This window comes from Stegodyphus dumicola, chromosome 3 (assembly GCF_044657685.1).
Source record: "Stegodyphus dumicola isolate Sdum_Otavi_A_Nest chromosome 3, ASM4465768v1".
Classification (NCBI taxonomy): Eukaryota; Metazoa; Arthropoda; class Arachnida; order Araneae; family Eresidae; genus Stegodyphus; species Stegodyphus dumicola.
This window is the reverse complement of record NC_140770.1, coordinates 67,012,177-67,029,209: the sequence shown is the minus strand read 5'-3', so window position 1 is coordinate 67,029,209 and position 17,033 is coordinate 67,012,177. Positions and strand designations below refer to the sequence as shown.

The 17,033-nt window shown below is 33.2% G+C and overlaps 1 protein-coding gene across 1 annotated transcript in view; it reads right to left on the bottom strand.

The window, feature by feature from the left end:
- Positions 1-17,033, bottom strand: part of LOC118192722 (dihydrolipoyllysine-residue succinyltransferase component of 2-oxoglutarate dehydrogenase complex, mitochondrial) — a 54,275-nt gene that overhangs the window by 3,139 nt on the left and 34,103 nt on the right. Inside the window, exons 10-13 of the mRNA XM_035363730.2 lie at positions 15,061-15,191; positions 13,466-13,533; positions 13,307-13,390; positions 9,384-9,551 (exon numbers count right to left, since the gene is read on the bottom strand). Coding sequence (XP_035219621.1) covers positions 9,384-9,551; positions 13,307-13,390; positions 13,466-13,533; positions 15,061-15,191 — 451 coding nt within the window. The remainder of the gene's footprint in view (positions 1-9,383; positions 9,552-13,306; positions 13,391-13,465; positions 13,534-15,060; positions 15,192-17,033) is intronic.

Sequence of the window (17,033 nt, the reverse complement as noted above, 5' to 3'; positions counted from 1 at the left end):
ATATAACCACTCCATTCTTGTATTATAAGGTATTTGTAAAATAAATACAATTTTGTTGCATTTATACTTCACGATACAACAATTTTACTGGCCAGCAGTTTATATTTCAAGGTAAAATTCAATAGAAATTAAATTATATAAAAATATATTTGTTATGTAATGCATATCGTAGCGCCACCACCATTAACTAGGTGCACCCTCTAACAGGGTGGATGTATCAATAGCATCTCTGTATCTGCTCAAGATACAGCAACTAGCGGAGCGTAACACATTGTCCAATGCAAACTGTGTATCGGAAATAAATAAATTTTTTTAAACTACAGTCCACTATTTTATAATCAAACCTCCGTAACATTCGGTCCTAGACACCCGGAGGTCTTACCAGTGCATTAAGTTAAACGGTTCAAATCATAAGAACAATGGCGACTCAATCAGCCAGTACAATGCTGAATCGCAAACGCAGGAATATAAAAGGACAGTTAAGGAAGATTACTATATGTGAGGATAATAAAAATATCTCCGAGCTACAAGCTCATTTGGATGTGATTTTGAAACTTCAAGAAAAATTCAATGTTAAGGAAGAATATTACAAAATCGTCAGCGAAAAAGATTTTGAAGAAATTGAAAAAACGCTGTTGCAGATAGATGAAGACTTGCAAAATTCAGATGCAAGTCTAAAAACTTTAATTAATAAGCTTAAAGTTAGTGAAAATAATTCTGCATCTAAATCAAAACACTGACAGTTCTACTTATTTGAATTCGAGCAATAACGATCAGTTGAAGCTACTGTCAATAAAACTTCCATAAATCCATTTTCCTATTTTCACTGGAAAATTTGAGGAGTTGAACTTGTTTAAAAGTCAATTTGTTTGACTTTTAAACAAAACTTAGTTCTAAACTAATTGACGAAAATTCAGAGCTTTCTGAAAACACGTGGGTCATTAAAAGGAAAAGCAAACATTATAGAAACCTCAGATGAAGCTCTAAAGCGAAGGTACCAAAACAAAAGAATTATTGTTGACTATCACATTAAAAACATTCTCAATCTTCAATCTATCAAACGAGAGTCAGCCAAAGAATTTCGAAACTTGCTAGATAAGATAGCTGAAAATTTTAGATTTTGAAAGAGACAAATTTTCTAATGCCTTGTTAATAACTGTCGTTCTCGAAAAAATAGAGAAAAAAGAAAACAGTTTGAATTCACGTTAAAGGACAATGAAGTCCCAGATTTTGATAACTTTTTACAATTCTTAGAAAGAAGGTGTCAAGTTCTAAGTATTGTTAACACCAACACTCCATCTAAGCACATTTGCGAATGGTCGAAAACCTTTATCGTCAATTCTAATGACTCATTCAAAATATGTGTAGCTTGTAAAACCCAAACTAATCATCCATTATATCACTGTGATACATTTAAAAAATGAAATTAAGAGACAGATTAGATTTGGTTAAAACTAATAAACTCTGTAATAATTGTTTAAGTAAGTGTCATTCTGTTTATGATTGTAAGTCTAAGAGAGTTTGTATTGTTTGTAAAAAATCTAATCATCATTCACTGCTTCATAAGTATTTCCCCTCGTCAATAAATTAAAGTACCTCGATGTATTCAATTCAAGACAGTGGAAGCATTCCGTTTTCTAATGCTATAAATAACTCGAAGATAGTTCCCACTCATAATGATGACTCATCACATATGGTGTCGCCAATCAATCAAAATAAAAATGTTACAGGCACCTCATTAATCACGGATGTGGATAAGTGTTGCCTACCATCAAGCAGCCTTCTATGCACTGCGATGTTATTTATTAAGAATTCATTTGGTGAAAAAGTAAAAGCAATTTTAGATAGTGGAAGTTCTGTTTCTATATGCACATAAGAAGTGGCTCATATTTTGAGATTAACCCTTTCGCGACGGCGCACCTTTGTTTAAGATGCTCGTGCGGGACGGAAGGGAATCGAAGGCAGTCACTGTACAGGACAGGGTTTTGCATCACTAAGTATAATAAATTAGGCTTAGTGATTAAATATCTAGAATTTTTATAAAAAAATCAGAAAAACAAAAGTTTCGCTTCTAGCATCGTAATTTTTTGCATCATTTTAGATTATTACTAGAGCTCTTATATATGTTAAAATGAGCGCTTAATAACGTTTTTTTCTTTATTTTACATGAAAATATACTTAAAAAAATTGCTTATCTTGTAAAATAATTTTCGAAAGCACTATTTAAATTATTCCAAAGTTTTAATTGATAAAATCCATCAATAAAGTTTAAAATTAATAAAATAGCACAATTAAGAATATTTACAGTAAGAAGTAACAAAATTTAAAATAAAGACAGTGTGGTAAATCTTGAAGTACAGAGAAGTATCACTTTCTAACTCTTAGAAAAAGTATCACTTTCTAATTCTTTAGAAAATGACTCATCACTCTCATTTGCGTTAGTGAATGGTTCATTAACCATACGAGGACATTCTTCCTCAGATAAATAGCACCTTCTCATCATAATAGACTGGAGGTGAGGCTTTCCGAAATAAAAAGAGAAGAAACAGTAATATATCTAAAGGCAATGCAAAACGTAAAAGAACCCCACAGAGTAAACCTAAAAGACTGTACATAGTAGAGGCAAAAAACTGAATAAAAAAAGGAATTGGATATAAATCAGACACACGAATGTTTTCATTAGCACGCAGCGATTTAAAGAGCCCACCTGTTTACGCTTTCCCTTCCCCTCCCACTCTCGCAACAGCTGATGAGAAAAATACCAAAGTCAAACAGAATATATCAAACTCAAGGTCAGGAACCTAAAACTGTGTTCATTTCAAAAGTGATGGAAACAGGATGCCATCTAGTGGCTTTCAGAAAAACGTTCAAGCTTAAAATGCATATATGCATCACCCGTCCTCTGTATGCAATCTCTAGTGATGTGTGGATGGGACGCCCGGCTGTAAAAGACGTTCTTATGGAATGCGTATGTGGGACGAACATCCTGAAAGGGTTAAAGAAAGAAAAATTTAAGCCTTCTATTTCAGGAATTAACGGAGGAGAATATTTTATTAAAAGTAAAGTAACAGCAAAAATTTCTAACAATGAAGATAACTTTCAAAAACATTATCATTTCTTGTGCTACCTAAAATCACAGAATTAACAACTGTGAAGAAAATTGACGTTTCTAATATTTGTATATCTCGTGAATTAAAAATTAGCTGACCCTACATTTTACATTCCAAGTAAAATCAATTTACTTGTAGGTTATGAGGTATTATTTTGAATTACTCATGGCAGAAAAATTCAAATCACACGACAATAATTTAATGTTTCAGAACAGTGTCTTTGGGTATTTGGTCACGGGGACTGTAAAAAATACAGTTTCTTACAATTTTACTGGTCTTACTCGTATTTCTCAAGAGGATTCTTTAGAACATTCTATCAAAAAATTCTTGGAAGTTGAGTCCTTTCCAGGAGATTATATAAATGATGATTCTCAAACATTTGAAAGAGAATATTGTGAGCAACATTTTATGGCCACTCACAAGCACGATGACATTGGAAGATTTATTGTTAGATTATCATTAAGGAAGGCAAACGTTCTAGTTCAGGATAATCTAAATCAATGGCAGAAAGACGTCTAAATTTGTTCTGGAACAAATTGGACAAAAATCAAACTGCCCGCTTTATATATGGCATTCATGGATGAATATTGTGTGTTAAATCATACGGAAAAGGTTACTTCAAATTGCGAGAACTGTAGTGAAAATTATTACATCCCACATCACGCAATGTTCTGGCCAGAAAGCATTTCTACCCCTTTTCGCGTCATGTTTGATGCATCAGCTAAGTGCGCAAATGGAGTAAGTCTCAACTCCTTATTACTCAATGGTGGAACTGTGCAGCAAGATCTATTCTCAATAGTAACTCGTTTTCGAACACATACATATTATGTATTTAGCACAGACATTACTAAAATGCACAAGCAAATTCTTGTTGAATAAACTGATAGAGAACTGCAGAGAATTTTGTGGAAATCAAGTTAATGCTCACCTGTTAAAATTTACAGACTGAGAACAATTTCATATGGTACATGTGTCCTGTATTTGGCCACTAGAACTTTAAAAGCTTTAGCTGAGGAGGAGCAAAGGTGTTTTCCCCCTGCTTCCGCAATTTTAATTACCAACGTCTACGTGGATGATATTTTATCAGGTTCAGAAAATTTAGAAGACACAATTTCTTTGCAATTTGAATTAATAAATCTATTGAACAAGGGTGGCATGCAATTACATAAATGGGTTTCAAACCATCCAGACTTGTTAAATAACAACAAGGCTACTGAATATAACTTTTCTTCAGATTCTCATCTTGTGAAAACTCTCAGCATGTAATTCCGATAATTTAACCTTTAAGGTTAATATAGAATCAAAGGCAAGTTTCACAAAAAGAGATGTTCTATCTAACCATAGCAAGCCTGTTTGATCCTCTCGGACTAATTGGTCCCGTGATTACAAAAGCAAAGATATTTCTACAAAATCTGTGGAGACAAAAATTAAAACGGTCTGATCCAATTCCTCCCAATGATATGAATTAAATTTCTTAACCCAACTTCCTGCTTTAAATCAAGTAAAGGTTCCTAGGCATGTGACTATTACAAATCCCATAATGATTGAATTACATGGATTCAGCGATCGGAACGTGCCTATGGTGCAGCAATCTACATAAGCTCGAAAAATAGCCAAGGACAGTGGCAAACAACATGTTATGCTCCAAATCTAGAGTATCTCCAATAAAAACCTTAACAATACTCAGGATAGAATTATGTGCAGCGTTGCTTCTTGCTTGACTAACTTCAAAGGTCATCTCCATTATTCAAGTTGAGTTTCATCATGTGTACCTGTGGTCGGACTCTATGTTAACAATGGCATGGATAAAAACTCCTCATGAAAGACAAACCCTTTGTGTCCAACCGAGTTAAACTAATCAACGAGCTATGTCCTGACTATGATTGGAGACATACTTCTTCAGAAAGCAATGGAGCTGACTTCATATCTAGAGGAACCAGTCCGACCAATCTTCTGCAGAACTCTATGTGGTGGACTGGCCCTTCATTTTTAAACTCGAACATTCCATCTTCTAAGGAACCTATTGACATGACTGATAATGATTATTCTAATGAACTAAAGACTAATTATAATCATGTTTTAGTTTCTAACACTATTAATAACTTCATCGATGATTTTTTTTAAATATTAGTAACAGTTTTACTAAACTTGTACATGTTTTTAGTTATATTTGCAGATTTGTAAATAATATCAAATGTCCTAAGAATCGGCAAGTAGGTAAGTTAACAACAGAACTAATAAGGCATCTAATCATTTAGTTAAAATTAGTTCAACATGCAACTTTTAGCCATGAAATTAATTGTTTAAAACATAACAAGGACTTGAAGCTGAGTCAGGTAAGAAATTTAAATCCTTTTTTAGATCAAAATGAACTTCTTAGAGTTGGAGGTCGATTACAAAATTCTCAATTGAGTAGGGATTCAAAACACCCAAACCTATTACTGGCTAGGCATAGGTTCACTGAAATTATTATGGAATATTTTCATAAGAAAAACTTGCATGTGGGTCCACAGTCAATTTTGCATTTTGTCAGACAAGAATTTTGGCCCATCGGAGGCAGAAATCTGGCTAGAAAGATTGTAAATGCTTGTGTGATTTGTTTCAAAACCAAACAAATCAATTCAAATCAGTTAATGGGAAATTTACCAATGGAGCGAGCCAATCCAAGATAAAACTTTTTAACTGTGGGATTGACTTCTGCGGTCCTTTTCTTACAAGTTATAAGGGTCAACGTAAAGGAACCTTCCAAAAGGTATATGTAGCAATATTCGTACGTTTTGCCACCAAGGCAATCCATTTACAGCTTATCACTGATTTAATATCAAAGGCTCTTATAGCAACATTAAAACGTTTCTTCTCAAGAAGAGGAAAATGTTTGTGTATATTCTCTGACAATGCTAAGAATTTCACTGGGGCAAATTCAGAGCTAAAGAGATTACACAAACTTATGAATAATTCAGAGGAAGATTTAGCAAACAATTTAACATCCGAAGGAATTAAATGGAAATTTATCCCTCCCAGATCTCCAAACTTCGGTGGATTATGGGAATCAGGAGTTAAATCCTTCAAATACCACTTATGAAGAGTAACTGGTTCATCTAAATTAACATTTGAAGAATTATTGACAGTTGTTACACAAACAGAAGGGATCTTAAATCGCCGACCAATCAGTCCATTGTCAGCAGACCCCAGTGATTTAACTGCAATGACCCCAGGTCATTTTCTAATTGGTCATCCCTTAAATTCTATTGCAGAACAAACAATAATTGATAAACCAGACAACTATTTAACAAGGTGGCAAAGAACAACAAAATTTGTTCAATGTATTTGGAAACGATGGTCACTTGATTGCCTCAATCTTTTAAACTTGCGAAACAAATGGATGTTTCTAAAAAATAATGTTAAACCCAATGACATGGTTATTCTTAAAGATAAAGATTTGCCTCCATACAAATGGAAACTTGGTCGAATCTAATCTTTGCTAAAGGTGCAGACAACGCTGTTACAGTTGTGTACATCCGAACAGCTAATGGAGTAGTAAAACAAGTAATTACTCAAATTTGTTTGTTCCTCATAAATGATAATTAGTCTTGTTAATTATTTATAAATCTGGTATATATCTTAAGAGACTTTTTCAATTTATATAATATTTATCTAATTGTTATTTTTGTAATATGATTTGTACTAACTTCATATAATTTTGTTTAAAATGTTCATATGTCATTATATGTATTTTGAAATTTTCAAAATTTCAACGGAGGCTCTTACGTAATGTATATTGTAGCACCACCACTATTAACTAGGTGTGCCCTCTAGCAGGGTGGATGTATCAATAGCATCTCTGTATCTGCTCAAACTCCAGCAACTAGCAGAGTGTAATACGTTGTCCAATGCAAACTGTGCACCGGAAATAAATTCATCTTTTTAAACTACAGTCCACTATTTCATAATCAAACCTCCATAAATTAAATATGAACAAAAATAAAATTATAAAGTGAAATGGACAGAAAGTAATTTGGGAGGATTTAGGATAATTAAATTTTGTGCATAGATTTTAAGATCATTCACTTTGAAAACACTCATTCTCAACATTTTTTGTGAAAAAAAAAAAAAAAAAATTCCAGATTATACAAAAGATTAATATATAATCAATAATACTATAGTATATATATACATCTTTATGTAAAGAATATTTCCCATTAGATTCACAAACACAGGAAACTTAATACTTAAATGCACCATTTGAAATTTTTTTAAAATTATTTTGGTTTATAAAAGTTACGTAACAATCTCTAGCAAAATAAAACCATTTTTGTTAGGCTTAGAAAGGAAAACAATTTAGATTTTAGCTGTATTGTACATCATACAGAGGGTGTTTGCACATTTTTAGAACAATTTCTAAAGAACTGAAAAAAAAAAAAAGCAAATGTTTCAGAATAAAGATTTATGGCAACAGCTTATTATTTGAAATGAGAAATATCGTATGAGAATTTAAAATTTATTCTTCTTTCAAAATATCGCTTGTAAACAAGCTGTGAATTTAAAGATATGTATTTGCGTTTTCTGAAGTGAGATATTTTTATTCATAATTCAGAAGCATTGTGAAATGCATAATATTAAAATTTCCAAGTGCAAAATGAGCAACATTATTAATATGAAACCTTTAATCATTATTTCTACATCAAAAGAAGCTTCCAAACCTGGACAGGAAAAAGGTAAGTATGTATTGTTTCTAATGCTTCTAAAGTTTAATCACTGGTACTGCCAGTACAGCTATCAATTGCAGTCTTTAAATACTTCTGTAGAATCTATAGAATTTCCAATACACAGTCTTGTGTGCTGAAGATAAAAATGTTTTTTTATTCCATATAGTGTTGCCATTGCTCGCTTTGAAATAATTGAGTTTGTTAATCAAAAATTCGTTAAAGTGTTACAAAATATGAAATAGATAATAAAACAAATTCGAAATCTGGGCTTCCAGATGCCCATACTCGAGTGGAGGACTACCTTATTCAAAATTTGATGTCTCTAGGTACTGTTGTTTTCCACAATGCGAGAAACACACATACATTCATGCAAATTCTTCATTATTTAATTTATTTAAATATAACGCAGGGCTCTAATATTTGGTGGTAACAATTTGAAAAGTGAAACGCCATTTTATAGTGAACAACACAAAATGAAATATAGCCCTTCTGGGCATGGGCAAATTGTCCCGTTGGGCTAATAAACCAAGACTTACAACTTAAAAAAGCTAAGTAATATGTTCACCAGTTTTGCCAAGGCATGTGGCTCACTGCAGAATAATTTTCAGAACCGTGTTAAAAACTATAAGAAGATAAATAGAAATACATTGTGACACTTGATGAAGCATGGAATTTGCCTAAATGTTTGCAACAAAAAAAGGTCAACTCGTTATAAAAAACAAAAAGAAAAATATGTACAAATCTGGTTCCAGCAACGCAAAGAAGCTTTAATATGAGGTTTATGACTGTTTTAGGATTCTCTTACAACTGGAACTTAATAACAAAGAGAGGGGAAAAAATACTAAAATCAACTCAATGTCCTTTCAAGGGAAAGCTTTACATCCAATATATATATATATACTAGAATATTTCTTTATTCCAGTGACTTTTAAAAAGTGCAATTTCATCAAGTCAAAGCAGCTGGTTATATTCTGGAAAGTACAACTGTATTCCTTGAAAAAATGAAGACTGTAGGTATTACATATGTCTTTTCAATATATTCCTGCAAAGTCCTATGAAATTCCATCTATGGACTATTGTGCCTCTAGTCTCTTGAAAAGAGATCATTCTGAGTGCAAACCCACTATGATTGAGGAATTCTGAAAAGTAGTGGAAGAGGAATGGAAATCAATACACCTGGAAATTTTAGAAAAGCCCTTTTATCATGGAAATCACAATGCAGACTTACAGTCCAGAAAAAAGGCTATCAGCTCGAACATTTAAAAAATACTCTTTACATTTTAAACATTAATTAAATGGCCCTGAAATCACTCTAAAAACGTGTACACTCCTTCATTCACAAAAAAGAATAATATACTACATTTGTGTTTGTTATCCTATCATTAAGAAAATTTCAGTCACATCTCTTGTAAATTTGAACTACATTATAAATCTTATGAATAATGCTTAAAATTTTTTAAAATATGTATGATACAATGCTGAAAAATTATAATTTGTTTCACTTATAAAATAAATAATACAATCACACAAAGAGAAAGAACTATTATTAATATAATTTAAAAAATACCTTTCCCTTAATTGCCACTGGCCTTTCTACTATAGCATGCATACCAAGAATTGCTGACTGTGGGGGATTAATAATTGGAGTTCCATAAAGTGATCCAAATACTCCTCCATTACTAATAGTGAATGTACCTCCATCCATATCTTCTATTGCTAGTGATCCCGTGCGTGCCTACAATATCCGAATTTGGTGTCATTCAAGTACTTAAACTGCGTAACAAATACATCAATACCTTCTATAGTATGAGTAACTGATTCTGCCAATATAGCAGATTGTTTGAAAGAGGGCAAATTAAAGAACTAAATAACATTCAAAAATTGATAACTAGCAATAAAAAAATATTTCTCCCTGTTTTTAATAAATAAATCACAACATATTCAAATGTCTTTATTATACATAATTTTTAAAAAGCATATTTGTTATTCTTTTTCATTCTCTAAAAACTGCAATACTGATATCTGGACATTTTTCTTCTTTGTCTGTTTCTCCTCAAATATTTCTTTGTAGTATTGTTTATAATTTGGCGAATTTAAAGGCTATGCTCAGTGTTAGGATCAACTCCTATACTATGTCTTACAAGATTTCAACCACTCAAAAAATTTTTTACAGTTGCTCAGCTATTAAATTTCACAAAAGCACTGCAATACAAGCCAAATGTATTTCATAACTGATGAAATTATTTGCACAACATAATATGATATATTTCCATACTGTTGTCTTGAACAAATACATTTTTTCATGTCCTAGCTCTTATGGCTTAAAAAAAATAGGATGTAGCACTAAATTTTGCAATGGCACCTTGATTCCTTGATTGGATCAACTACATTATATTTGGAGGGGGGGAAATGTCATTTGTACATTTTCGTTTAAATCACAATGATGAACTGGAAGATTTGGAACACATCTATAACCTATAAACTTTAAAATCTAATTAAATTCCTCTGCAACAATGTTCTATAGTAATCCAAAAATATTTAGTGAACCAAGCTTCAAATACTGCTTTTTGACCCACAATAAGCACTAGTTTTATTTTGAAATCCCATGAGGCACTTTTATGTTACAACAGTGCAGCATCCTGTTTGGGAATTTTATATCCACTGCATTAACCTCTACAAAAAGTACATGACTACACTTTTTTCTCAGAATAAACTGGCTTCATGAATGTTAACTATTTCTTCATTTTTCAATATGATTACACTCCATTCTTTCTAACACATTGAAACACTGGCATATTCACGCATTTTTATCTACACTTTTCATGCATTCTTTATCAACTCGGGCATATTCACTAACACTTCAAAAATTACGAGTTTTTTTGCTTAAAATGAAAATAAACATCCTCAACTTGAGAGAAAAACTATTTTTAATTTTCATGCTTTTACTTTCTACTATCAATAGTCTTCAAATCGCTGAAAAGACTTCATGTTGAACTTCTATTTCATTATGAGGAATTCATTTTTTATTTAAGTCTTTGATCCATATGGATAATAAGCTGCTCCATATTCACTATTTGGTTTGCTTCTGGTTTTAGTCATTCCTTTTGATGAATAAGAAGTCATAGCCATACCCTGTGTTTGTATATACGAGGGTAAGTTGAAAAATAAGTTTTCCCTGTCAACTGTGGTCAGAGTTGTGTATGAAAGTCAAAAAATAGAATGAGACATTAAAGATATGACATACCTTTATTTTTCCACATAGGTACCAAGTACATTGAAATATTTGTCATATCACTTGATAAGCTTCAAAAAGCCCTCCAGGAAAAAATCAGGGCTTTGCATATGGAAGAAGCGTTGAACGGCTTGTTTCACTTCAGTATTGCTTCCAAAGCGCCTTCCCCCGAGATTTTTCTTCAAAGCCAGAAACAGATGGAAGTCGCTTGGTGCGAGATCAAGACTGTATGGCGGATGGTATATAGGCACTCCCAACCAAGAGTTGCAATACAGTTTTGCGTTTGGCATTGTCATCCAACAGCAGAACGCCAGATGTGAGAAGGCCAGACCGCTTTTTCCGAATCGCCTCTTTCAATTTCGACAGGGTGTCACAGTAGTGCGTAGCATTGATGGTTCCAACCTCCAAAAAGTCCAGCAACAAAACTCCTTGGGAGTCCCAGAAAACTGTGAGGAGCACTTTACCTGCAGAGGGAGTTGTCTTGAACTTCTTTTGGACAGGTGATGACAGATGTTTCCACTCCATAGATGCGGCTTTCGATTCTGGCGTGAAATGATGGACCCACATTTCATCCCACGTAACAATCCGAAACAGAAAGTTAATCGCCATCTTCATGGTAACGCACGAGATGCTCCGGGCTGACCCCCATGCGTTGTTCCTTGTGTGTCGAGGTCAATTGTCGGGGCACCCATCGTGCTGACACTTTTCTGTATCAAAGAATGTCGTGGACGATGTTTTGAGCTCGCTCATGTGAGATTCCAAGTTCTTCCGCTACTTCATCGATGGTGATACGCCGGTTCGCTCTAATCATGTCATCCACCTTCCTGACATTTGCATATGTAGTGGCCGTGCACGTCCGTCCAGCTCTCGGTATGTCCTCCACTTGCTGACGTCCATCACTGAATGTGGGACATCATCTCCGCACCATTTACTTCGACATCACACCTGGCCCATAGACTTCCACGAGGCGGTTATGAATTTCTGTTCCTGATACTCCACGTGCCCATTCATAGCGGATAATCGCTATCACTTCCTCCTTTGACCACGAATTCAAAACGCACCTTCTCTCCATACCTACCGGGGATCAAATGAGAGGCTGGTCTCCGCTTTGCGCAGGCACTGCAACAGTGCCATCTGCTTGATTTGCAGCGAACTCTACCCAATGGTGTATCGGTGACTTGCGCATTTTCCTGCTGTGTCGCCTTTCGCCCATAGCCGTTTAACGCTTCTTCCATATGCAAAGCGTGAACTTTTCTTGGAGGACTTTTTGAAGCTTATTACGCAATATGAAAAACGTCTCAACGTACTCGTACGAGAATAATAAAATAAAGGTATGTCATATCTTTAATGTCTCATTCTATTTTTTGACTTTCATACACAACTCTGACCACAGTCAACAGGGGAAACTTATTTTTTAACTTACCCTCGTATCATTTTATGTGAGAAGTTTTCAAACTGATGACTCGTTTGTCCTTTTAACACCCTATTTTAGCAAATGATGTATCTTGTTCATGATGCTTGATTACATCAAGTTTCTGTTCTAAAGTGAGCCATTTATATTTCTTTGTGGCATAATCACTTTCACATTTTCTTTTTATACTCATATTTTTTTAATGAGTATTAAAATTTAATTATCACAAATGGACTTTCTATAGATCTGCAGATTGGAAACTGATAGACAGAAATTAATTCAACAATAAAATTTTAAAATGTTACACTGCTTACATAAGCTACACAGCTTATATGTTAAAGATACAGTGGCTGCTAAACCAAGATAAAAGCCAATAAGAAGCATGCCTCAATAGTGTTCTCCTATCTTCCTGCAGTGATAAATGCCAGAGCTCAGGAACAAACAGCTTGAAGTACACACAGGCAATGGGAAGCCAGACTATGCAAAGTATTGATGTACTTATTATCTCATATAAATTACACATATTGTAGAACATAAATATGATTATAGCAGTGGCTAAGGAAACACATTAATGATATGAGAAAATGGTTTTCAATCCTCAAATTGTTTATCATCTATGTAATAAAAATAAAGAAGAGCAAAGGAGTCTTTACTACTTGCTTTATATGATGACATATTTTTTGTTTTTTGTGAACTAAAAAAGTCAATTACACAATTTTAATAGGACTAAAAATGTCAATTTTTACCATTAATAAAAAAATCAGAGTAAGCATCAGCAAACACAACTCATACTAAAAGAAACAAGATGCAGTTAATTTCATAAAAAAGGTACTTTCAGACATACTACCTTTTCTCCTAATGCATGAATAGCTTTCTCAATATCTGCAAAGTTCATTTTTTCAAGATTACGAATGACAGGTACAACAAGGCCCTATTAAAGTATTAAGCATAGTTAGTACAGAAATATAACAAAATGATTATTTAAAATAAATTATGTCCTGCTTACTTTTGGTGTTGCCACTGCCACACTAATATCAATATAATCCCTATAAACTATTTCTCCTTCATCTATCACTGAAATAAAATGGATTAATATATAAATAAAGTTGCAAATACCAAATTAAAATTGTTTCATGTTAGTTAAATATTACAATATTAGTGTAATATTTCATGTGATCATTTAAGGTCAGTAATCATTTAAGTATGTTCAATATAAAGAATACTAAATTTTTCAAAACTGGTGATATTTAATATTTCAAATTCACATGCAAACAAAATTTTGAAATTTAGAGTTGGAAATATCCAATTTTAGTTCTACCAGTTATTACCAAACCATAACACCCATTCGTTAAGTTTCCACCAAATTGCAACTTTTAACCAATTACCTAGTGAAAACAGGATATAAGAGGGGAGAATTTAAATGCTGAATATTTGAAAGGTGAGAACTTTACTTCTTAAGTTTATGACTTGGAAAATGCAGCCATTTAATAGTACTAAAAGATGTGCTAATTCCTGAAAAATGCTCAATTGCTGGCCGCAATAAACACATAAGTCAGTAGACAGTGGTTCTCACCCTGTTTTGCAAGTACACACAAGCAATGGGAATCCCAGAAAAAAATTTAAATATGGATTACATCTTAATTTGAAAACTGCACAATAAAATAGTCAACTGCATAAAAAGAGAAAAACTGATCATTTATAATATAAAAAATAATTTTTTAGAATTTATTTTTATTTTGCTCAGTTAAAATTTAGTTTGCTTTGAAATTTTCAAACCAAACCATGAATCCAGATTATGCATGGTACTGCTGTTCTTATTATTTCACCATTCATTCCTTCCATATCTCCTTTCCAAAACATAAAAATAATCTAAATTTAAATAAGCATATATGTATTTTTTTTGTGTTTTGGAAAGGAGATGGAGGATGAATGAACGGTGAAAGAGGTGCATGGGGCAAAACAGGTTCATAACCACTGTTGTAGACTTATGCTTTTTATTGCAGCCAGCAATTAAGCATGTGTTCAGGAATTAGCACATCTTTTAGTACTATTAAATGGCTGCATTTTCCAAGTCGTAAACTTAAGAACAGAAGCAATGCTCACCTTTCAAATACTCAGCATTTAAATTCCCTCCTCTTATATCCTATTTTCACCAGGTAATTGGTAAGGTCACGACTTATTTTAAGCTTATGCTATTTAAAATATTAATTTGTGATCACGACGTATTCATATTTTCCATCCTAAAACCTCTAACAATATCAAATTAATCAGTTATAAATTATTACACATTTCTATAAATTGCAAGTATTGTTTATTTAAACCCCCAAAGGTTGTGGGCATAAAATTCAACATAGAAAGATGGCCTTCCAATTTGTTACACATGAAAAATTCTGCCAGCTCCTGATGGATTCAATTTCCGGTCAGATGTACATTGGTAGAAAAGGTACAAAGTGTGTCATTTTGGAATTATTATCATGAAAACACCACTTATTCATGGCATTTTGGGAAACTTTAGGTTTTAGGGCCAAACCCTTAATGTTTGGAAGGTTAAGAAACATCTATGAGAGGAAGGATTATAGAAATATTTTTCCAGTTTCTTACCAGCATTAACAACTGGCTGATCCTGTAATGCATATGCAGAAGCTTTCACAAAAGCAGACATGAAGCCTAATTTTATATTATGTTTCTTAAGAAAAGCATCTTTGTGTAGATTTCTCATTTCAATGATGTTTCTGCAAAAGAAAAGATAGATATAAATAGATTAATAAAAATAAAACATTAGAGTATTTTAAATTATTTTTTTCTGCAGTTTTATTGTGTTAACATGAATCTGTGTAATAACAAATTATATTTTATTCCAATGGAATTACTCCACTAGGAAATACTTAATATATAAAGCTATAAGTTTGTATTTTTAGTGTCTTATTATTTTGTGATTTTTATTTGCATAGAAATCATGGCATACAAATGCATGGTCTGTATAAGATAATCATGCATCTTAATTTACAAACACTCTAAAATGTGATGGCATTAAATTTTAAAGTTTGTATACTAACATAATGGTAGCAGCAGGTATGCTGCACTTGTTTGCATATCCCCCTTCTTAAGCACAGGGTTCTCAAATTTTTTTTAATGTTCACAGGATTTTCTCCTTTCTCAAGGAGTCTGGAAAGAGAGCTTCTCAAAGTTTTAAATACTACCACAGCGTTTCTTGTGAGAGACTAGTCAATTTGAAAAGTGTCATCAGTAATTTTGAATGATTTTAATAATTTAAATAATATAAAAAGATCAATGATTCAATACCCAAATAATTGTGTAAAATATGTATATACAGAGAGATTAAAAACTAGAGAAAAAACTTTTACAAGAGGTAATGTAGACCTAGATGACTCAGAATCCCATGGCAATGCAGGGTCAGAAATGCAATCCTAATGAGATAGAGGGTATATTAGAGGCTGTCGCAGGAAAACCGACAAAAGCCATCGCAGAAATATTAGGATAGAAAACATGAATACGTCGTCGTCATAAATTGGCACTTAAACTAGACACCATAAGCTTAAAATAAATCATGACCTTCCCAATACTGAAGTTGCTCAAAGTGTTTTGGCTACGTACCTGGTTCTTAGAATATACAGTTTAGAATGTTTGAGGATGCTGATTACCTGCTTGAGACTGCTGTTCACCAGAGCTGTAGCTGGAATGCAGCGTTAGTCATTTCATGTTCTGATTATGTACGAAGTGCATAAAACAATTTAGGAACAAGGAAATGGCAGACTTGCAGTTGTGTATTCTTACGGTCATTGTAACAGAGAGGCTTGATTGTATGCTGAACGACACCCAAACAGACATAGCAAATTTGCACTGTAACCAGTGGCAAATGTCCAGCCAATGTTTGACAGATGCCTGCCATATTTCAAACCAACCGAGATTCCATGGGATGCCTATGTTATGAAACTTCTGCAACTTTCATAAAAATTGTCATGATTTACTTAAAGCTTATGATCTTCGAATGTCAATTTGCAATTACAATATATTCATATTTTCCATCCTAACTTTTCCTGGTAGCTGTCGACAACAACCTCCCGTATCTCGTTTGGACTGCATTTCCGACCCTGCATAGCTCTGGGACTACAAGTCATCTAGATATACCCTACCCCTCCTAAAAGTTTGTTCTTCTAATTTTGAATAACCTCTGTATATATGTTGTGTTAGGATTCAAAGCTACTGTTGACACTTTTCAAAGTGATGAGTCTGTGTTTGGGGTGGGGACAGCGAAGTGGTTAAAATGGATTCGTCCACTAGTGACTGATTTCATCTAATTTCCTTGTGGATTTTAGCTGCATGGGCTCTGGCTGATGGAGAAATAACTCAGAAAACTTCAAGAAAACAGAAATATATAATGAACTTTTGAAAATCTCTGTAAGGGAAGACAGAGTGAATGGTGATGAAGACACTGACAATGGTGACAATGGTGACAATGCCAACAACACACAAGCAATAGCAGATGGCACATACAAGAGATCTGGCAATAATAAATTACAGACCTAAGGAGTAGCAGCGAATAAGAAGAAAGT